Source organism: Ylistrum balloti, unplaced genomic scaffold (genome assembly GCF_031769215.1).
Source record: "Ylistrum balloti isolate Yb309-2 unplaced genomic scaffold, AGI_CSIRO_Ybal_v1 Utg370132, whole genome shotgun sequence".
Lineage (NCBI taxonomy): Eukaryota > Metazoa > Mollusca > Bivalvia > Pectinida > Pectinidae > Ylistrum > Ylistrum balloti.
In genome coordinates, this window is record NW_026782143.1 from 111,594 (window position 1) to 135,437 (window position 23,844).

Genomic DNA, 23,844 nt, shown 5'->3' on the forward strand with positions numbered 1-23,844 from the left:
CACGACACGAGATAAATTTGTGAATTAGTTAAAAATCATATTTTTTCTACATAACTAATCAAAGATAAGAAAAACTGTCGACCTCTTTAAACTAAAATCAAACAGCTTGGTACTGCTCTTACAAATGTTAATGCTATGGACGTTATACCTCTCGGTGGTTCAGAGGGTAACCCTATCCGGAAAGCTGATCCATGTATATCCTTATTTAAGATGTATACTTACTGATTATTTAAACATAAAACAACAGATTGTAAGATGATACACCAAAGAAATGACATTTAATTCTAACAGAGACCTTTTTATAGCAGTGAACACCAGTTTACAATATTGTACCGTGATATTTTAATGGTTTAAAGGTAGCCTTTTTTCTTTGGTAGATCATTTCCTACTAATTTCGAAAAAAACGATGTTAGCTGTACAGGGAAACTTGGATAATAGACTCACTAAGAGAAATGTGAGGAAATTGAATAAGAAGCGAACATCGACCCCAGAAGATGGAGGATCTGAGCAGAATTTGGGAGGAACGGCTGTGATACCTCCCATCAGTCCCAAACGATACAAAGTATACACATTTGATGGAATGGTGAGCAAACATGGCAGAAAACCTAACCAGGTAAGGTTTTCTTTTAACATAATTTTAACTCTTCAGCAACTTTTTTAAAACTGTGTGTGTTTTATAATATTTACGGTTGGTACGTATTAGACATAATCTGATTTCAGCCGAATAAATATTGGTTAGCACATTGGAAGAATCTTAATATGTTTCAACAAGGCTTGGTCGATTTGTAAACATTCAAAACCATTAATACTCTTATCTAAAAGTGAGATGGGGGTTGAGGGAGGGGAGGGGGAGGGGGCGAGGGGGTTGGAGGAGGGCTACAACGTTTAATTTCGTTCTTTTCGTTCATTCCCCCATCCAATGACTAAACTCGATGAGATTTCATTATTCACTTTTTAAGGCATTGGTAGCTGAATTAGTTGAACTTCGAACTTAAATGTGGCAATAACTGTTTCGGGACCGGTTGCTGTTTCTAAGGAAGTTTAGATCACGGGCCGTCCTGTGCTGTGGGTGTCCTTAGGAATGATACTTTACAATGATTGCTTTTGGTAAAACGTGTGATGGGTCTCCTGCATGGTTTTCAGTGATGTGGCCACCGGCTTCTACAAGGAGACACGTCTTCTTGATAAATCCAGACGTTCGCGGGAAGATACACATAGCAATGAGCTATCAGAGCAATGGTTAGTCACGGATGTCGCAATAAACAAGGAATGAGGAGAGACAAATGCAATTACCTGGATTTGAACGCGGAACAACCAAACTGTTGATAGCTTTAGCTCTTACCATTTCATTGTCTCAAATTGGTTACACAGGCCCATATCAGTTACAAGGCTATGCTATTAACATTATTGGCAAGAGAAATCTTCGCAGTCGACAGTGAATCTGCTTGACTGACGAGAACCAGTGTGGTATTTTTTGCATATGATAATTACGAACTGCTCGTAGCTTTGAGATATTAGAAGCCAAAGAACGTCTTTAAAAAATAAAGAAGAAAAAATATATTCATTCAGGCCTGTTAATGTTATCACTTATCACAATATCTTTGATGAATAAGAATAAAATCATTTGATCATATGTTCAATTAAATTTGATATATCACTTTTCATTGCCATATAGACAAAAACTCATTTATCATTAACATCGTCCGTTCTGCTCCCATTTTCATAACTTAAAAGTTTTTTTACGACTCTATAGAAACAAACATTTTATCTTTTATCAGTCTGTTCCGATGTTTAAATGACTTGTTATGACAGCCACCTATATTAGAACTTTTTAGTACAAACCCATTTAGTATCTGATGTCAAGATCGGGGCTCCTGAATCTGTAGGTAGATAGCCTCACTTACTCGGAACTCATGAATCTGTAGGTAGATAACCTCACTTACTCGGAACTCTTGAATCTGTAGGTAGATAGACTCACTTACTCAGAACTCCTGAATCTGTAGGTAGATAGTCTCGCTTACTCGAAACCCTTGAATATGTAGGTAAATAGCCTCACTTACTCGAAACTCTTGAATCTGTAGGTAGATAGCCTCACTTACTCGGTATATTATGGGGTTTATTCTGTTACGGGTAAAACACTAGTATATACTCTTGAAACAACGGGTAATATCTGAAGAATGTGTCATCTGCACAAGCTTTCATGGAAGCAACAGAAACTGAAAAAATGTTTTCATGTTTAAAAACTCTCGAATATCTAACACGTTCTATTTATAACAGTGTAAAGTTTTGCCGATACTTGTTACATACCTAAGATGTCTTCAATTTTAACCCCACACACTATGAAGCTGAAATTCGCGAGTGATACATTTTGGTTTGGTGTTGTCCGTTCATCCGTCATTTTGACTAGACATATTTGTTCTCTCTCTCATTTTTTCAATCGATATCTATCAAATACTGTAAGTTTAATGAGAATGACATGATATTTTTCGTTGTCGAAGGCATTTCAATTAGGAAATTATTGTTTTTTAAGTTTTGTATTTATTTCGATACAGTAAAGTATGTATCCTAGGCGTGGTTGAGAATGTACACTTGTTTCTTTTTTCGTTGAAGAGTAAATGCTACCTTTAACATTTCATGTGATGATGAGACATGACAAAGGGATTTTACATATACGGTATCATGGGTTTCCTTAATGAATAACTTTATATACAAATGATTAGGTAGAAGATTTGGTGATTCATTTACAGATATTGTCTACATAGCTTGATAATGAAATACAAAAACACACATTTACTGATATATTGAAATCGTCTTCTATCGCAAAACAATTTCAAAAGTTTTCATTCTTCGTATAAGGCTATTACACCATCAAATAAATAACGATTTAAAATCTTGTGAAAATATTCAAGTTAATCAGATAACTGTCATACAAAGAGAAATAATTCCGGAATGTTGTACAGGAAAGGGATTATTTTTCAATTACGACAAACACATATCTCCCGGCGGTCAACGAACCAGTAACATTGAAAGCACAAAGGATTAAACAAGAGAAAATAAACTTTTCTTAATTTGTGGGATTTATTTTCGTTTAATTTATTTTGCCGAATAACACACATCTTTACAAAACATACTGATAGATATCAAATAAGGTCCACAAGTGTGATTAAATGGTCGAAGTGATGGATCGTGGAGTGATTTGTGAATGTTGATGTCAAAAAGAAGTGTTACAGGTACGCTATCGTGGGTATATATGTTTACATATGGTTACTTATTTTTGTAGTACATGACTGATTTATTTTTTAAACATATTTTATTATCAGTATAAGATAAATGGATCAGAGACAAGTTCTAGCAACTTATGAACTCTTCTCCATAAATGAAATTACAAGTAATTAACATACTGCACGTGACACATATTTATACTATAGATATGGAGATATGTAATTCTTAGACGTACAATTGTAAGTTTAAATCATTTTGTCAAATGGAGGAAAAGATGAGATTATAGGATAGAAAGAAAAGAAGGGAAAAGGAGATAGTATAGATGTTATATCAATTCTATATCAATTCAAATAATTAAATAACTAAAGAAACTAAATGACTTAGAATCAATAACACACAATCTCCATAAACGCTCCACTTAAGTACATATAGACCTTCATAACGGCTTAACATGGAATCGTTATCAATTTCATTTCTTATATTTACATTTTCATACGGCATGCCCATATTTAGATTCAAAATATATACATGTATTTACTTAAAAGACAATAGTTTTCCTGTAAAATGTGATACTTTATACATACTTTTCCATAAGAAAACAAAAGAAGGTTTAAACATTTACATGTAACTTTTAAAATTCCAGATAATGAAAGAAGCCCTGCTTAGATTTCATTTATTTATTTTGTGTATTTGTAAACTTTCTATATGAAATTTGTGTCTGTATATTACTAACTTAGAGAGCGAAAATGATTGTAACCCTTGGAATATCAAGGACGGTTACATGTCATTAAAACATACATGATCCCCGAATATCAAACAATCTATGTATGTGTACTATTGTTACCAGTTCTCGGCCACACATTATTACCCTACATTTAAATTTGGAGTGTAGGACTGTTGTACATCAGTAAGTACTGGAAAGGTTCCAAAATCATATCAAATTTCACTGATGTAACTATTCAAAGTCTGAAATATCTGTATTGGTCGAGATCCAATCTACAAAATGTGTATCCAGTTCTGACACCCTTATGTGACAATAAAGTTTTATCAAAATATGTTTTTTATATATGTCGATGTTTTCTTTTCTGGAAAAAACAAAGGAAAATCACTTGAATCCTTTTAATCTACAAATGTATTATGATTTTATCATTGCTTTTTAATCTTTAGATCAAGTATGTTTCACATTTTCGACATTATTATTAATCAGGGTTGATTAGTTTATGTACAGAAATGTATTGATTAGTTTGTAATCTTTTCCTATAGTTTTGGAAAGAACTGAAGTTCCACTTGCATTTATGTCTTTGACTTCCTTTCGATTTATTATATTGATTTTTGCAGCAACTGAACCAAGTGAAAATTCGGACGTAAAACTGCATTAATCATATCATTACATTATGATATTATGTTATATTCATTTCTTCTTTGAGGCACAAGGAAAACAATTGAATCGATTTTTCGGGCCGGATGTCGGGGAACAATTCAATCCTCGGTTATCTAAGCGAAAGACGAGATTGCTAACCACTGCGCCATTCTCCCGACCAATCAAATATTGTCGTGTGTCGATAGAACATGTGTGTTTCATCATTCTGAAAATGATTGGCATGGACTGATATCGCAGTTTTTCACAAATCTCTCATTTAAGTAAACATGTGTTCATGCATTAACTTTGTCGTGAAAAACAACCACAAAAGAGAGAGTTGCTTCCCCTCGTTAAGACAACTGATGAGCAGTGCTGACCTGAGTTTTGTTTTCCACAGCTCGACGTCACGGGTAGTAGCGAGCAGTCCAAGGCGCACAAACCGCGCCAGAAACACGGCCCTGGGTCTGACGGGTCATCTACAAGCTCAGGTAAGTTTACACCTGTAATCAGTATTTATACCTACTACACCTGTAGGTCTCTATAGGTGTTTACAAGGACGTGCTCCGTTCTACAAATGTACCACCAGACACAATCTAAAGAATATTTCATGCAAAATAGTGCACATGAAATCAAAACCGAAAAAGGGTAAGTGTAAAGCTTTCGATTGATACCAGTATCGTTCTGCTTTTGTTCATCAATTATCTGTCTGATTGTGACGATCTTTCACACTCTTTTTTCATTCATAAATTTTACAGATAATGGTCGATACTGTTGTAAAAGATTTACTATCTTTGAATGTCTTAACAGTTATTTTATCACCCAGAATTTGTAAAGATATTTTATTGAATTGCGTTATCGTTTATCGGTTGTAAGGGTGTAGCGGTAAATCGGGGTTCCTTTATCGATGACAGATTGGTTTGATATGGATTAAAGCCAATTCATAAGGAACGAGTTAGAGGCACTGATCCGAACAATTTAATTGGCTTTGTTAATGAACCTATCTACCATGTTTAATTTTAATCACTTGAATTATAATTAAAACACAATAGTAAACCAGTTAAACAGTTGATATGTGATATGTTCAACTCCGTGTAGGTAAAGTACATTTAGACTGACACCAGACTGTCTATTATAAAATGTCAATACATCGACAGCCTTAATAAAATCAATCATAATAATTTTGGAATAATCATAAGGTTTTTAAACGTGTTTCATTTGCCATCTTTTTACATTTCTTGTAGACAAATACACTTCTCATCGACGCGTATTTACCAGGCCAGCATTGCGATAAAACTTGACAACACTTTAATTCATATTATTTCATCACAAGATAACAAGTCATGGCACTTACAAGTTATTTTCAATAGATTGCAAACAATCAATCAAACACATATACTACTTCATTAGATACAAAATGTCTGCCGTTTCCGTCGGCTGAGGAGCTGAGTTGTAAATCCAAACAGAATGCGTTTGAAAATGGATTACAGTAAAAGTCAGGGATGTGGCTACAGGGAGATGCTTCAGGAAGCAGGTATTCGATTAACTCTGGTGAACTCGATTAAATAGATATGTCCGTTTTTTCCAAAATTACGCCATATCAATAGGCGGAAACCTTTTTAAAATGTGCTTTATGTAGGTATATATTACGTAGGAATATTTTACATGTGTCTTTAAATAACACGGTTTGTCATGAAGGCATTTAAAACCACTAAACAGTGCGGTAGTTGGGCTATCTGAAATGACAAATTACATCATGATTTCATTAAAATCTTACACTATCAAACTCACAGTTTATTCGTATTTTAAAAACATGTTAATAGTAAATACATGCTAATTTTGTACGTTAAACGATTACATAGTCAAGGTATTGGGCCGGAATTTCGAACATCAAAGCCGTGTTTTCAATTACATCGAACACAACAGATTTTGATTTTAAATAGGTACAACTTTTACCTCAAATTTACATTTTTCGTAATAACAGGGTATTGAAATCTGATCAATTGGGAAAAAAGCAAGTGAAGACGTCCAAAGAACTTATAAGTTATTAAAATTTCATCAGAAAAGTAATGTCCTTGACTAAACTGCAGTAGAGGATAATTTCAAAAGACAAAGAATAGCTGCTGAGAAATGATTTCGGAAAGGAAAGACAGAAAAAAATAAAGGACGAAATTATCTATGAACTCGACTTTATGTAAGCGACATCCATGGCACATAGTTTCTCCAATGTATTCTGCTTTATGAAAAATCCATTAATTATGCTATGCTAGATTAATTGGTTTTTAAAGTTCAACAACTTCAGTCACAATATTATAACATTCAAAATGCATTTCACGTCGGAATTTGAAATCAGTAATAAGCTGTATGGAGGTCCGATTACAATCTCCTGAATGTAAATACGCCCCAGGAATATAAAAAATCTGGCCGTTCATTAATAACTGTGGTGTGATAAGAAGTTGAAGTATAACCCTGTCCCGGAGTATGTACCAAACGGTATTAAAAGAATGTACCTCGTGAAAATAAAATCGATCTTTTAAAGTTTAAAAAGGAAGAAAATATGTTGCATTTGTGTTTCAATTTCAGCAACTTTTTATGTATTTACTGGCTTATATCTGTATATGTATTTACGCTATTTTAGGACCAAACCTTCCGGTAACTACATGTAAATGGGATATTCAACACTCCCGGTAACTACATGTAAATGTAATATTCAACACTCCCGGTAACTACATGTAAATGGGATATTCAACACTCCCGGTAACTACATGTAAATGTGATATTCAACACTCCCGGTAACTACATGTAAATGGAATATTCAACACTCCCGGTAACTACATGTAAATGGGATATTTAACACTCCCGGTAACTACATGTAAATGTAATATTCAACACTCCCGGTAACTACATGTAAATGGGATATTTAACACTCCCGGTAACTACATGTAAATGTAATATTCAACACTCCCGGTAACTACATGTGAATGGGATATTCAACACTCCCGGTAACTACATGTAAATGTGATATTCAACACTCCCGGTAACTACATGTAAATGGAATATTCAACACTCCCGGTAACTACATGTAAATGGAATATTCAACACTCCCGGTAACTACATGTAAATGTAATATTCAACACTCCCGGTAACTACATGTAAATGGGATATTCAACACTCCCGGTAACTACATGTAAATGTGATATTCAACACTCCCGGTAACTACATGTAAATGGAATATTCAACACTCCCGGTAACTACATGTAAATGTAATATTCAACACTCCCGGTAACTACATGTAAATGGAATATTCAACACTCCCGGTAACCACATGTAAATGTGATATTCAACACTCCCGGTAACTACATGTAAATGGGATATTCAACACTCCCGTTAACTACATGTAAATGTGATATTCAACACTCCCGGTAACTACATGTACATGTGATATTCAACACTCCCGGTAACTACATGTAAATATAATATTCTTAAACACTCATGGGTTCGCTTTACCAAAAAATCCTAAGAATTACACTTTCGTCAAATGCTCATTTATGAAAGCACATTTATGATATGCAATCATGTGTGTATATGTGTGTGATGTAAAATATACCGAAACGTGTAAAACGTTTTCGTGAAGAATGTTTACGCCAACAATATTCATACGTAATTGTATATTTTTGTGTAGAGTATTTTTATGTAAAATACTTAGCTGTGAATGTTAACGTGCAAAATATTTATGAGTAGAATTAGCATGTACCTCGTTTTTTCTTAATCTTAAAAAATGTTTACGGGTAGAGTAGAAAGTGTATATGTAGGATGTAAACAAGTAGAATGTTTACGTGTAGAGTAGAAAGTGTACATGTAGGATGTAAAGAAGTAGAATGTTTACGTGTAGAGTAGATTGTTTACGTGTAGAGTAGAATTTGTACACGTAGGATGTAAACGAGTAGAATGTTTACGTGTAGAGTAGAATTTGTACATGTAGGATGTAAACGAGTAGAATGTTTACGTGTAGAGTAGAATGTTTACGTGTAGAGTAGAATGCGTACACGTAGGATGTAAACGAGTAGAATGTTACGTGTAGAGTAGAATTTGTACATGTAGGATGTAAACGAGTAGAATGTTTACGTGTAGAGTAGAAAGTGTACATGTAGGATGTAAAGAAGTAGAATGTTTACGTGTAGAGTAGATTGTTTACGTGTAGAGTAGAATGCGTACACGGAGGATGTAAACGAGAAGAATGTTTACATGTAGAATGTAAACGAGTAGAATGTTTACATGTAGGATGTAAAAGAGAAGAATGTTTACGTGAAGAGTAGAATGTTTACATGTAGGATGTAAACGAGAAGAATGTTTACATGTAGAATGTAAACGAGTAGAATGTTTACATGTAGGATGTAAACGAGTAGAATGTTTACGTGAAGAGTAGAATGTTTACATGTAGAGTAGAATGTTTACATGTAGAATGTAAACGAGTAGAATGTTTACATGTAGGATGTACACGAGAAGAATGTTTACATGAAGAGTAGAATGTTTACATGTAGGATGTAAACGAGTAGAATGTTTACATGTAGGATGTACACGAGAAGAATGTTTACGTGTAGAGTAGAATGTTTACATGTAGGATGTAAACGAGTAGAATGTTTACATGAAGAGTAGAATGTTTACATGTAGAATGTAAACGAGTAGAATGTTTACGTGTAGGATGTACACGAGAAGAATGTTTACGTGTAGAGTAGAATGTTTACATGTAGGATGTAAACGAGTAGAATGTTTTCGTGAAGAGTAGAATGTTTACATGTAGGATGTAACCGAGAAGAATGTTTACATGTAGGATGTAAACGAGTAGAATGTTTAAGTGTAGAGTAGAATTTGTACATGTAGGATGTAAACGAGTAGAATGTTTACGTGCAGAGTAGAATGTTTACGTGAAGAGTAGAATGCGTACATGTATGATGTAAACGAGTAGAATGTTTACGTGTAAAGTAGAATTTGTACATGTAGGATGTAAACGAGTAGAATGTTTACGTGCAGAGTAGAATGTTTACATGTAGGATGTAAACGAGTAGATTGTTTACGTGTAGAGTAGAATGTGTACACGTAGGATGTAAACGAGTAGAATGTTTACGTGTAGAGTAGAATTTGTACATGTAGGATGTAAACAAGTAGAATGTTTACGTGTAGAGTAGAATTTGTACATTTAGGATGTAACCGAGTAGAATGTTTACGTGTAGAGTAGAATTTGTACATGTAGGATGTAAACAAGTAGAATGTTTACGTGTAGAGTAGAATGTTTACATATAGGATGTAAACGAGTAGAATGTTTACGTGTAGAGTAGAATGTTTACATATAGGATGTAAACGAGTAGAATGTTTACGTGTAGAGTAGAATGTTTACATATAGGATGTAAACGAGTAGAATGTTTACGTGCAGAGTAGAATGTTTACATGTAGGATGTAAAAGAGTAGATTGTTTACGTGCAGAGTAGAATGTTTACGTGTAGAGTAGAATTTGTACATGTAGGATGTAAAAGAGTAGATTGTTTACGTGCAGAATTTGAAATATATAATGTTTACGTGTACGACGTTTAAGTATGGAATGTATAACTGTATAATGTTTACGTGTAAAATGTTACTTGTGTAATGTGAAAAATGTTTATGTGTGATATATTTACGTGTAGGATGTTTACATGTAAAATGTTTACCTGTAGAATATTAAAGCGTAGGATGTTTACCTGTAAAATGTTTACCTGTAGAATATTAAAGCGTAGGATGTTTACCTGTAAAATGTTTACCTGTAGAATATTTAAGCGTTGGATATTTACCTGTAAAATGTTTACCTGTAAAATATTAACGTGTAGGATGTTTAAGTGTGAACTGTTTACGTGTAGAATATTGACGTGTAGGATGTTAATCTGTTAAAGTGTTTACCTGCAGAATATGAAGTGTAGGATGTTTACATGTAAAATGTTTACCTGTAGAATATCAACGTGTGGGATGTTTACATGTACGATGTTGACGTGTTTATGTTTGAATGAGTATATGTGATTTATGCGCATGTGAACTGTTTTGGTAACATTTTAATTCCATATTTTAAAGTTTGAATACATGAATACTCATTTTCTAACGAAATTGTGGGTTACATTATTACATTGTCTTATAAAATTCCTTTTTAATTAATTTCCTTGATATTTATGGCACATTAAAAGTGGCAGAATTAATCACTATCTGTATTACATTAGTGATAGGTACATGACTAAACCTGATTTTGGGATTCTCCATTAGGTCTGAAACAGTATTCTTGTTTACGGGATCAAGATCCCGCTAGAGAGTAAGTTAAGGGTCATTTCAGTAACGTCGCATTGTAACAAACTGGACAACATCACCTGGCGAATGGAATTTCGGCGTGAGCTTCACGCATTTCTTTAATTAAGCTACAGATCATGATTCTAAATTGAACATACAATACAGGATCAATACTACCTTAAATAACTGATATTTATACGGTATCACACAGTGTATCCTCACTTCCCTTTATCTTATATTCTGCCGTAATGATGTCTATTTTCCTATTGTTAATTTTTTTTTATTTTTGTGATTCTCCACAGTTATATTAGAGTTCTTCTGGTCTCATCAATTCCTATTGTCTTCGTGTCTTGTCAATTCCTACTGTATTCGAGTCTTGTCAATTCCTACTGTCTACGTGTCTTGACAATACCTACTGTCTTCGTGTCTTGTCAGTCTTTAATGTCTTTGTGTCTTGTCAATTCCTACTGTTTTGGTGTCATGTCAATTCCTACTGTCTTCGTGTCTTGACAATACCTACTGTCTTCGTGTATTGTCAGTTTTTAATGTCTTCGTGTCTTGTCAATTCCTACGGCCTTCGTGTATTATCAATTCCTACTGTCTTCGTGTATCATCAATTCCTACTGTCTTCGTGACTTGTCAATTCCTACTGTATTCGTGTCTTGTCAATTCCTACTGTCTTCGTGTCTTATCAATTCCTACTGTCTTCGTGTCTTGACAATACCTACTGTTTTCGTGTCTTGTCAGTTTCTAATGTCTTCGTGTCTTGTCAATTCTGTATTCGTGTCTTATCAATTCCTACTGTCTTCGTGTCTTGTCAATTCCTATTGTATTCGTGTCTTGTCAGTTCCTACTGTCTTCGTGTCTTGACAATAACTACTGTATTCGTGTCTTGTCAGTTTTTAATGTCTTCGTGTCTTGTCAATTCCTACTGTATTCGTGTCTTGTCAATTCCTACTGTCTTCGTGTCTTGACAATACCTACTGTCTTCGTGTCTTGTCAGTTTTTAATGTCTTCGTGTCTTGTCAGTTCCTACGGTCTTCGTGTCTTGTCAATTCCTACTGTTTTCGTGTCTTGTTGATTCCGATTTTCTTCGTGTCTTGTCAATTCCTACGGCCTTCGTGTATTATCAATTCCTACTGTCTTCGTGTATCATCAATTCCTACTGTCTTCGTGACTTGTCAATTCCTACTGTATTCGTGTCTTGTCAATTCCTACTGTCTTCGTGTCTTATCAATTCCTACTGTCTTCGTGTCTTGACAATACCTACTGTTTTCGTGTCTTGTCAGTTTCTAATGTCTTCGTGTCTTGTCAATTCCTACTGTATTCGTGTCTTATCAATTCCTACTGTCTTCGTGTCTTGTCAATTCCTATTGTATTCGTGTCTTGTCAGTTCCTACTGTCTTCGTGTCTTGACAATAACTACTGTATTCGTGTCTTGTCAGTTTTTAATGTCTTCGTGTCTTGTCAATTCCTACTGTATTCGTGTCTTGTCAATTCCTACTGTCTTCGTGTCTTGACAATACCTACTGTCTTCGTGTCTTGTCAGTTTTTAATGTCTTCGTGTCTTGTCAGTTCCTACTGTCTTCGTGTCTTGTCAATTCCTACTGTTTTCGTGTCTTGTTAATTCCTATTTTCTTCGTGTCTTGTCAATTCTTACTGTCTTTGTGTCTTGTCAATTCCTATTGTCTTCCTGTCTTGACAATATCTACTGTCTTCGTTTCTTGTCAGTTTTTAATGTCTCCGTGTTTTGTTAATTCCTACTGTCTTCGTGTCTTGTCAGTTTTTAATGTCTTCGTGTCTTGTCAGTTCCTACGGTCTTCGTGTCTTGTCAATTCCTACAGTTTTCGTGTCTTGTTAATTCCTATTTTCTTCGTGTCTTGTCAATTCCTACGGCCTTCGTGTATTATCAATTCCTACTGTCTTCGTGTATCATCAATTCCTACTGTCTTCGTGACTTGTCAATTCCTACTGTATTCGTGTCTTGTCAATTCCTACTGTCTTCGTGTCTTATCAATTCCTACTGTCTTCGTGTCTTGACAATACCTACTGTTTTCGTGTCTTGTCAGTTTCTAATGTCTTCGTGTCTTGTCAATTCCTACTGTATTCGTGTCTTATCAATTCCTACTGTCTTCGTGTCTTGTCAATTCCTATTGTATTCGTGTCTTGTCAGTTCCTACTGTCTTCGTGTCTTGACAATAACTACTGTATTCGTGTCTTGTCAGTTTTTAATGTCTTCGTGTCTTGTCAATTCCTACTGTATTCGTGTCTTGTCAATTCCTACTGTCTTCGTGTCTTGACAATACCTACTGTCTTCGTGTCTTGTCAGTTTTTAATGTCTTCGTGTCTTGTCAGTTCCTACGGTCTTCGTGTCTTGTCAATTCCTACTGTTTTCGTGTCTTGATAATTCCTATTTTCTTCGTGTCTTGTCAATTCTTACTGTCTTTGTGTCTTGTCAATTCCTATTGTCTTCCTGTCTTGACAATATCTACTGTCTTCGTTTCTTGTCAGTTTTTAATGTCTCCGTGTTTTGTTAATTCCTACTGTCTTCGTGTCTTGTCAATTCATACTGTCTTCGTGTCTTGTCATTTCCTACTGTTTTCTTGTATTGTCAATTCCTACTATCTTCATGTTTTGTCAATTTCTAATGTGTTCGTGTTTTGTCAATTCCTACTGTCTTTGTGTCTCATCAATTCCTACTGTCTTCGTGTCTAGTCAATTCCTACTGTATTCGTGTCTTATCAATTCCTACTGACTTCGTGTCTTGACAATACCTACTGTCTTCGTGTCTTGTCAGTTTTTAATGTCTTCGTGTCTTGACAATATCTACTGTCTTCGTTTCTTGTCAGATTTTAATGTCTTCGTGTTTTGTTAATTCCTACTGTCTTCCTGTGTTGTCAATTCCTACTGTCTTCGTGTCTTGTCAATTCCTATTGTCTTCGTGTCTTGTCAATTCATACTGTCTTCGTGTCTTGTCAATTCCTACTGTCTTCTTGTATTGTCAATTCCTACTATCTTCATGTTTTGTCAATTTCTACTGTCTTCGTGTTTTGTCAATTCCTACTGTCTTCGTGTCTCATCAATTCCTACTGTCTTCGTGTCTTGTCAATTCCTTCTGTATTCGTGTCTTATCAATTCCTACTGTCTTCGTGTCTTGACAATACCTACTGTCTTCGTGTCTTGTCAGTTTTTAATGTTTTCGTGTCTTGACAATATCTACTGTCTTCGTTTCTTGTCAGTTTTTAATATCTTCGTGTTTTGTTAATTCCTATTGTCTTCCTGTGTTGTAAATTCCTACTGTCTTCGTGTCTTGTCAATTCTTATTGTCTTCGTGTCTAGTCAATTCATACTGTCTTCGTGTCTTGTCATTTCCTACTGTCTTCTCGTATTGTCAATTCCTACTATCTTCATGTTTTGTCAATTTCTACTGTCTTCGTGTTTTGTTAATTCCTACTGTCTTCGTGTCTCATCAATTCCTACTGTCTTGGTGTCTAGTCAATTCCTACTGTATTCGTGTCTTGTCATTTCCTACTGTCTTGGTGTCTTGTCAATTCCTACTGTATTCGTGTCTTGTCATTTCCTACTGTCTTTGTGTCTTATCAATTACTACTGTCTTCGTGTCTTGACAATACCTACTGTCTTCGTTTCTTGTCAGTCTTGTATTGTCAATTCCTACTATCTTCATGTTTTTTGTCAATTCCTACTGTCTTCCTGTCTTGTCAATTCTTATTGTCTTCGTGTCTTGTCAATTCATACTGTCTTCGTGTCTTGTCATTTCCTACTATCTTCGTGTCTTATCAATTCCTACTGTATTCGTGTCTTGACAATACCTACTATCTTCGTGTCTTGTCAGTTTTTAATGTCTTCGTGTCTTGTCAATAACTACTGTTTTGGTGTCTTGACAATACCTACTGTCTTCGTGTCTTGTCAGTTTTTAATGTCTTCGTGTCATCTCAATTCCTATTGTCTTCATGTCTTGTCAATTTCTACTGTCTTTGTGTCTTGTCAATATCTGTTGTCTTCGTGTCTTGTCAATTCCTACTGTCTACGTATCTTGACAATTCCTACCGTATTCGAGTCTTGTCAGTCTTTAATGTCTTTGTGTCTTGTCAATTCCTACTGTTTTGGTGTCATGTCAATTCCTACTGTCTACGTATCTTGACAATTCCTACCGTATTCGAGTCTTGTCAGTTTTTAATGTCTCCGTGTCTTGTCAATTCCTATTGTCTTCGTGTCATCTCAATTCCTACTGTCTTCATGTCTTGTCAATTTCTACTGTCTTCGTGTCTTGTCAATATCTGTTGTCTTCGTGTCTTGTCAATTCCTACTGTCTATGTTTCTTGACAATTCCTACCGTATTCGTGTCTTGTCAGTCTTCAATGTCTTTGTGTCATGTCAATTCCTACTGTTTTGGTGTCATGTCAATTCCTACTTTCTTCGTGTCTTGTCAGTTTTTAATGTCTCCGTGTCTTGTCAATTCCTACTGTCCTCGAGTCATGTCAATTCCTACTGTCTTCGTGTGTTGACATTACCTACTGTCTTCGTGTCTTGTCAGTTTTTAATGTCTTCGTGTCTTGTAAATTCCTATTTTCTTCGTTTCTTGTCAGTTTTTAATGTCTTCGTGTTTTGTTATTTCCTACTGTCTTCGTGTCTTGTCAATTCCTATTGTCTTCGTGTCTTGTCAATTCCTACTGTCCTCGTGTCATGTCAATTCCTACTGTCTTCGTGTGTTGACATTACCTACTGTCTTCGTGTCTTGTCAGTTTTTAATGTCTTCGTGTCTTGTCAATAACTACTGTTTTGGTGTCATGACAATTCCTACTGTCTTCGTGTCTTGTCAATTCATATTGTCTTCGTGTCATGTCAATTCCTACTGTCTTCGTGTCTTTACAATACCTACTGTCATCGTGTCTTATCAATTCCTATTGTCTTCAAGTCTTTTCAATTCATACTGTCTTCGTGTCTTGTCATTTCATACTGTGTTCTTGTATTGTCAATTCCTACTATCTTCATGTCTTGTCAATTTCTACTGTCTTTGTGTCTTGTCAATATCTGTTGTCTTCGCGTCTTGTCAATTCCTACTGTCTACGTATCTTGACAATTCCTACCGTATTCGTGTCTTGTCAGTCTTCAGTGTCTTTATGTCTTGTCAATTCCTACTGTTTTGGTGTCATGTCAATTCCTACTGTCTTCGTGTCTTGTCAGTTTTTAATGTCTCCGTGTCTTGTCAATTCCTATTGTCTTCGTGTCATGTCAATTCCTACTGTCTTCGCGTCTTGTCAATTCCTACTGTCTACGTATCTTGACAATTCCTACCGTATTCGTGTCTTGTCAGTCTTTAATGTCTTTGTGTCTTGTCAATTCCTACTGTTTTGGTGTCATGTCAATTCATACTGTCTTCGTGTCTTGTCAGTTTTTAATGTCTCCGTGTCTTGTCAATTCCTATTGTCTTCGTGTCATGTCAATTCCTACTGTCTTCGTGTCTTGACAATACCTACTGTCTTCGTGTCTTGTCAATTCCTACTGTCTTCGTGTCTTGTCAGTTTTTAATGTCTCCGTGTCTTGTCAATTCCTACTGTCCTCGTGTCATGTCAATTCCTACTGTCTTCGTGTCTTGACATTACCTACTGTCTTCGTGTCTTGTCAGTTTTTATTTCTTCGTGTCTTGTCAATTCCTACGGTCTTCGTGTCTTATTAATTCCTATTTTCTTCGTGTCTTTTCAATTCCTATTGTCTTCGTGTCTTGTCAATTCCTACTGTCTTCCTGTCTTGACAATATCTACTGTCTTCGTTTCTTGTCAGTTTTTAATGTCTTCGTGTTTTGTTATTTCCTGCTGTCTTCGTGTCTTGTCAATTCCTATTGTCTTCATGTCTTGTCAATTCATACTGTCTTCGTGTCTTGTCATTTCCTACTGTCTTCTTGTATTGTCAATTCCTGCTATCTTCATGTTTTGTCAATTTCTACTGTCTTCGTGTTTTGTCAATTCCTACTGTCTTCGTGTCTCATCAATTCCTACTGTCTTCGTGTCTTGTCAATTCCTACTGTATTCGTGTCTTGTCATTTCCTACTGTCTTGGTGTCTTATAAATTACTACTGTCTTCGTGTCTTGACAATACCTACTGTCTTCGTTTCTTGTCAGTTTTTAATGTCTTCGTGTCTTGTCATTTCCTACTGTCTTCTTGTATTGTCAATTCCTACTATCTTCATGTTTTGTCAATTCCTACTGTCTTCGTGTCTTGTCAATTCTTACTGTATTCGTGTCTTGTCAATTTCTATTGTCTTCAAGTCTTGGCAATTCATACTGTCTTCGTGTTTTGTTATTTCCTACTGTCTTCGTGTCTTGTCAATTCCTACTGTATTCGTGATTTGTCATTTCCTACTGTCTTCGTGTTTTGTTATTTCCTACTGTCTTCATGTTTTGTCAATTTCTACTGTCTTCGTGTTTTGTTAATTCCTACTGTCTTCGTGTCTCATCAATTCCTACTGTCTTCGTGTCTAGTCATTTCCTACTGTCTTGGTGTCTTATCAATTACTACTGTCTTCGTGTCTTGACAATACCTATTGTCTTCAAGTCTTGTCAATTCATACTGTCTTCGTGTCTTGTCAGTTTTTAATATCTCCTTGTCTTGTCAATTCCTATTGTCTTCGTGTCTTGACAATACCTACTGTCTTCGTGTCTTGTCATTTCATGCTGTCTTCTTGTATTGTCAATTCCTACTATCCTCATGTCTTGTCAATTTCTACTGTCTTCGTGTCTTGTCAATATCTGTTGTCTTCGTGTCTTGTCAATTCCTACTGTCTACGTATCTTGACAATTCCTTCCGTATTCGTGTCTTGTCAGTCTTTAATGTCTTTGTGTCTTGTCAATTCCTACTGTTTTGGTGTCATGTCGATTCCTACTGTCTTCGTGTCTTGTCAGTTTTTAATGTCTCCGTGTCTTGTCAATTCCTACTGTCCTCGTGTCATGTCAATTCCTACTGTCTTCGTGTGTTGACATTACCTACTGTCTTCGTGTCTTGTCAGTTTTTAATGTCTTCGTGTCTTGTCAATTCCTACTGTCTTCGTGTCTTGTTAATTCCTATTTTCTTCGTATCTTGTCAATTCTTACTGTCTTCGTGTCTTGTCAATTCCTACTGTCTTCCTGTCTTGTCAATTTCTACTGTCTTCGTGTCTTGTCAATATCTGTTGTCTTCGTGTCTTGTCAATTCCTACTGTCTACGTATCTTGACAATTCCTTCCGTATTCGTTTCTTGTCAGTTTTTAATGTCTTCGTGTTTTGTTATTTCCTACTGTCTTCGTGTCTTGTCAATTCCTATTGTCTTCGTGTCTTGTCAATTCATACTGTCTTCGTGTCTTGTCATTTACTACTGTCTTCTTGTATTGTCAATTCCTACTATCTTCAGGTTTTGTCAATTTCTACTGTCTTCGTGTTTTGTTAATTCCTACTGTCTTCGTGTCTCATCAATTCCTACTGTCTTCGTGTCTTGTCAATTCCTACTGTATTCGTGTCTTGTCATTTCCTACTGTCTTGGTGTCTTATCAATTACTACTGTCTTCGTGTCTTGACAATACCTATTGTCGTCGTGTCTTGTCAATTCATACTGTCTTCGTGTCTTGTCATTTCCTACTGTCTTCATGTCTTATCAATTCCTACTGTCTTCGTGTCTTGTCAATTTCTATTATCTTCAAGTCTTGGCAATTCATACTGTCTTCGTGTCTTGTCAGTTTTTAATGTCTCCGTGTCTTGTCAATTCCTACTGTCCTCGTGTCATGTCAATTCCTACTGTCTTCGTGTGTTGACATTACCTACTGTCTTCGTGTCTTGTCAGTTTTTAATGTCTTCGTGTCTTGTCAATTCTTACTGTCTTCGTGTCTTGTCAATTCCTATTGTCTTCCTGTCTTGACAATATCTACTGTCTTCGTTTCTTGTCAGTTTTTAATGTCTTCGTGTTTTGTTATTTCCTACTGTCTTCGTGTCTTGTCAATTCCTATTGTCTCCGTGTCTTGTCAATTCCTATTGTCTTCGTGTCATGTCAATTCCTACTGTCTTCGTGTCTTTACAATACCTGCTGTCTTCGTGTCTTTTCAATTCCTATTGTCTTCAAGTCTTGTCAATTCATACTGTCTTCGTGTCTTGTCAGTTTTTAATGTCTTCGTGTCTTGTCAATTCTTACTGTCTTCGTGTCTTGTCAATTCCTATTGTCTTCCTGTCTTGACAATATCTATGTCTTCGTGTCTTGTCTTCGTTTCTTGTCAGTTTTTAATGTCTTCGTGTTTTGTTATTTCCTACTGTCTTCGTGTCTTGTCAATTCCTATTGTCTCCGTGTCTTGTCAATTCCTATTGTCTTCGTGGCATGTCAATTCCTACTGTCTTCGTGTCTTTACAATACCTGCTGTCTTCGTGTCTTTTCAATTCCTATTGTCTTCAAGTCTTGTCAATTCATACTGTCTTCGTGTCTTGTCATTTCATACTGTCTTCTTGTATTGTCAATTCCTACTATCTTCATGTCTTGTCAATTTCTACTGTCTTTGTGTCTTGTCAATATCTGTTGTCTTCGCGTCTTGTCAATTCCTACTGTCTTCGTGTCTTGTCAATTCCTACTGTCTTCGTGTCTTGTCAATATCTGTTGTCTTTGTGTCTTGTCAATTCCTACTGTTTTGGTGTCATGTCAATTCCTACTGTCTTCGTGTCTTGTCAGTTTTTAATGTCTCCGTGTCTTGTCAATTCCTATTGTCTTCGTGTCATGTCAATTCCTACTGTCTTCGTGTCTTGACAATACCTACTGTCTTCGTGTCTTGTCAATTCCTACTGTCTTCGTGTCTTGTCAGTTTTTAATGTCTCCGTGTCTTGTCAATTCCTACTGTCCTCGTGTCATGTCAATTCCTACTGTCTTCGTGTCTTGACATTACCTACTGTCTTCGTGTCTTGTCAGTTTTTGATTTCTTCGTGTCTTGTCAATTCCTACGGTCTTCGTGTCTTATTAATTCCTATTTTCTTCGTGTCTTTTCAACTCCTATTGTCTTCGTGTCTTGTCCATTCCTACTGTCTTCCTGTCTTGACAATATCTACTGTCTTCGTTTCTTGTCAGTTTTTAATGTCTTCGTGTTTTGTTATTTCCTGCTGTCTTCGTGTCTTGTCAATTCCTATTGTCTTTATGTCTTGTCAATTCATACTGTCTTCGTGTCTTGTCATTTCCTACTGTCTTCTTGTATTGTCAATTCCTACTATCTTCATGTTTTGTCAATTTCTACTGTCTTCGTGTTTTGTCAATTCCTACTGTCTTCGTGTCTCATCAATTCCTACTGTCTTCGTGTCTTGTCAATTCCTACTGTATTCGTGTCTTGTCATTTCCTACTGTCTTGGTGTCTTATCAATTACTACTGTCTTCGTGTCTTGACAATACCTACTGTCTTCGTTTCTTGTCAGTTTTTAATGTCTTCGTGTCTTGTCATTTCCTACTGTCTTCTTGTATTGTCAATTCCTACTATCTTCATGTTTTGTCAATTCCTACTGTCTTCGTGTCTTGTCAATTCTTATTTTCTTCGTGTCTTGTCAATTCCTACTGTATTCGTGTCTTGTCAGTTTTTAATGTCTTCGTGTCTTGTCAATTACTACTGTTTTGGTGTCATGTCAATTCCTACTGTTTTCGTGTCTGGTCAATTCCTGTTGTCTTCAAGTCTTGTCAATTCATACTGTCTTCGTGTCTTGTCATTTCATACTGTCTTCTTGTATTGTCAATTCCTACTATCTTCATGTCTTGTCAATTTCTACTGTCTTCGTGTCTTGTCAATATCTGTTGTCTTTGTGTCTTGTCAATTCCTACTGTCTACGTATCTTGACAATTCCTACCGTATTCGTGTCTTGTCAGTCTTTAATGTCTTTGTGTCTTGTCAATTCCTACTGTTTTGGTGTCATGTCAATTCCTACTGTCTTCGTGTCTTGTCAGTTTTTAATGTCTCCGTGTCTTGTTAATTCCTACTGTCTTCGTGTCTTGTCCAGTTCCAGCTTTTTTCTTGTTTTAACAGTTACTAAAGATTTCGTGTCTCGTCAGTTCCAACTGTGTCCGTTTCTCAACAGTTCATAAGGACTTTGTATCTCTTCAGTTGCTACTGACTTTGTGTTTCGTCCGTTCCTACTGTTTTCCTGTTTCGTCAGTTTCTACTAACTTCTTGTCTCTCCTATTTCTAATGTCTTAGTGTTCCAACTGTCTTTGAGTCACATCAGTTCCTGCTGTTAGTTTTTGTGTCACCTGAGATTTTTTTAATTACTTATTTTTTGTGTCTCCTTACTACCTGATGATTGATTTGTTTTTAGTGACACCTGTTTCCTAATTGTGACACTCTAAAGATGTACATAAGACATCTTTGTAATTTGTGGAGATGAGGGAATATCTATTATCACCCTTTTACAAGATGTATTACCAAACAGGAAATAAAAGCAGTTGGACGCAATTGGTCCAGTGAACTGAGATTTTTTTCCATGTGATAATGGTTTTTTAACGATTCAGAATATTCAAAGATCAGTTGTAATGTCTAGTCTGCCCGACAGTGTCGTAATACATATACAGACGTTATCAACTTTGAGATCAATATATCACGCTTACAAAAATACGTAGCATTGGTCGCACATGAATGAAATACACCTCCAACTGAAGCTTATATCCCAGAGGACCGAATATGATGTCCTAATGTGTTTACCTGTTATCAAACAATGAGATAGATAAGAACGAAATGGCGATATGGTGTATAAGTGTGATTAACGATAATGTAGGATTAGTGGAGAGTCTGTTAATATACGCGCCTCTATCCCCACTGTTGTACACGCGTGCCGGTGTTTCTCGCCTTCCGACTCTATAAATACATACTTCTACCTTACTTCCATGCTTAATATGAGAAATCAAGGGTAGCACTGGCGTGTAAAACAGTTCGATGATGACGAAAAAAGCAACAAATCCAGGTAAAGTATTCAATGTCTGCCATTTATATCGGTTTGAGAGGAAAATACGTTCTGTATATTTTCATATCGGTCATGTTACATATTAATATTGATTTAATTTTGGCAGTGTTTTTATTTTAGCGACCTAAGCATTCAGTGGTAACAGAACAGAAAACAAATCTAGTTACACGGCATTCTGTGCGGTTAAATCTAGATTCAATCCTGACGTTCTATAACTTACAATTTAATTAATTTCATTATTATATCATAATTGCACAACACGTAAATATCTAAAGTGTCGAAAATATTCATACTGCGTGAATAAGTGATATGAAAAAATGAAGTGATATCTATCTATTTCCGTTTTTAAATCACCGGCTAGCTTTTACTGGTTTGTGCAACATATCTTTGTATATCGAACTTGTATGATAAAAAAAAAAAAAAACTTTTTTGTTTTTATCTGTTTCCGACCATTTTATAACCATGAAATTTAATTTTAGATTGACGCTGTCTTTGGGTTTAAAGGTCAATAAGTAGGATACTATTCTTATGATGATATTCTGTTACCAAATTATGTTAGAATTTAAGGATTTGTCATATCAAGCTTCTTCGATACTCCGGGGATTACGATCACTTTCACATTCTACAGACCAGACAGTAAACGTAACCGTTGAAATATCGAGGATGCATATTAAGAGCAAACTAGTTTTCTGTTTCATTCTAACAGAACATGACATATCAACTGTTCTTTAACTACAGGTATTACCAGTTATTCCTACATTTACAACTTTGAAACTTCCATCTTTCACACTTAAAAAGAAAGTTGTAGCTCGTATTTCGTGTTCTGTCGCAGGAAAGATTAATAATTGTTCTGTAGGATGAAGAATTCTATGCAATTACAACGAAAGACCTAGAGACGTGAAGGATAATAATCTGTTTCTATGGACATATCAGCATGCTTGTAGTATAAAGCTATATACACTGATATTATTTGTGTTACAGAGAAGATGTCTTGGGTGACATATGGCAGTCCGTTGTGGCACAAGGATAAGGTACCCACCTCAATCAAACCTCTCCCGGCCATCGATGTCCAGAAAAAGCTTGAAAAAGGATTTGTTAATGACGCCGTCAGCACGTTCATGTTCCACACTTCCAGGAAACGACCGATCATCCCGCCGTACAATGCAGAACAAGATAAGTACGCCCAGGCGTACTTCCAGTCTCCCATCGCAAAAGCCGTCTTGGAACGATCCATGGAACGAGTGCTGGTTGTCAAGGTAACGTGTTCCGCCTTCATCTAATTTAAAAGCAGAAAAAGGAAATCACCTGTTAACATAGAATAACCTGTAGGTAATTTTCATTTTACAACGTCATCCTATATATTCTCTCCGCTACAAAGTCCACCCTGAATCCTCCTCGATATTAGAAAAAATATGTGCATGTATTTTAAACTTTGAAGATTGTCACTGAAATTTGAAGTGGAACGATATTTTTTTTTATATCAAAGATTATGGAGAATAATTGCTTATTTCCATGTATATATTTATATATCAGTTTTGTATTAATTTAAACAAAGTAAGCCGTGTTAAAAAATTTCAGATAATTAATATTGTTTTATTATATTTGAATGATTGCAAGCCAAACCATTGCATTAATGATTGTTTAAAACGTAAGCAATGGAAAAAATAAATGTGTACAAAATGACAGTGTATTACGAATTAGTGAAACTGCAGCGTTTTCACGATATATCGGAGGATAATACAGGAGAATAATGGAAAATGGGCCTTATGACGGCGACGACCAGGACGTCTAACACAGATGTTATATCGAGGATTGGCTGTATTTAAACAGTAGACAATTCATTGGAAGTCTATCTTTATATACTAGGTATTTAGTTTGGTGCCAACACATGTTTGTAAAACGATTGAAAACCATAATGTTGTCACATTCAATTCTTTTATAAATATCGCAATTTATTCAAGTTGATATATCAAACTAAACATGTCTGTCATACAGACGTTTATT

General features: G+C 35.6%; 1 protein-coding gene across 1 annotated transcript; it reads left to right on the forward strand.

Annotated features, from left to right (window-relative positions):
* Positions 1 to 546: 546 nt before the first annotated feature.
* LOC132550596 (uncharacterized) lies at positions 547 to 23,120 on the forward strand. Its single transcript, XM_060214686.1, has 3 exons — positions 547 to 613; positions 4,980 to 5,070; positions 22,822 to 23,120. The coding sequence occupies exons 1-3, from the start codon at positions 581 to 583 to the stop codon at positions 23,118 to 23,120; spliced, it is 423 nt and encodes a 140-aa protein (XP_060070669.1). The 5' UTR covers positions 547 to 580.
* Positions 23,121 to 23,844: the final 724 nt, after the last annotated feature.

Excerpts from the sequence above, each read along its gene's own strand:
- LOC132550596 (XM_060214686.1), top strand. The coding sequence starts at position 581 with ATGGTGAGCAAACATGGCAGAAAACCTAACCAG. Across the intron at positions 614-4,979 it reads ATGGCAGAAAACCTAACCAG|CTCGACGTCACGGGTAGTAG; the intron begins GTAAGGTTTTCT and ends TGTTTTCCACAG. Across the intron at positions 5,071-22,821 it reads CGGGTCATCTACAAGCTCAG|AGAAGATGTCTTGGGTGACA; the intron begins GTAAGTTTACAC and ends TTTGTGTTACAG.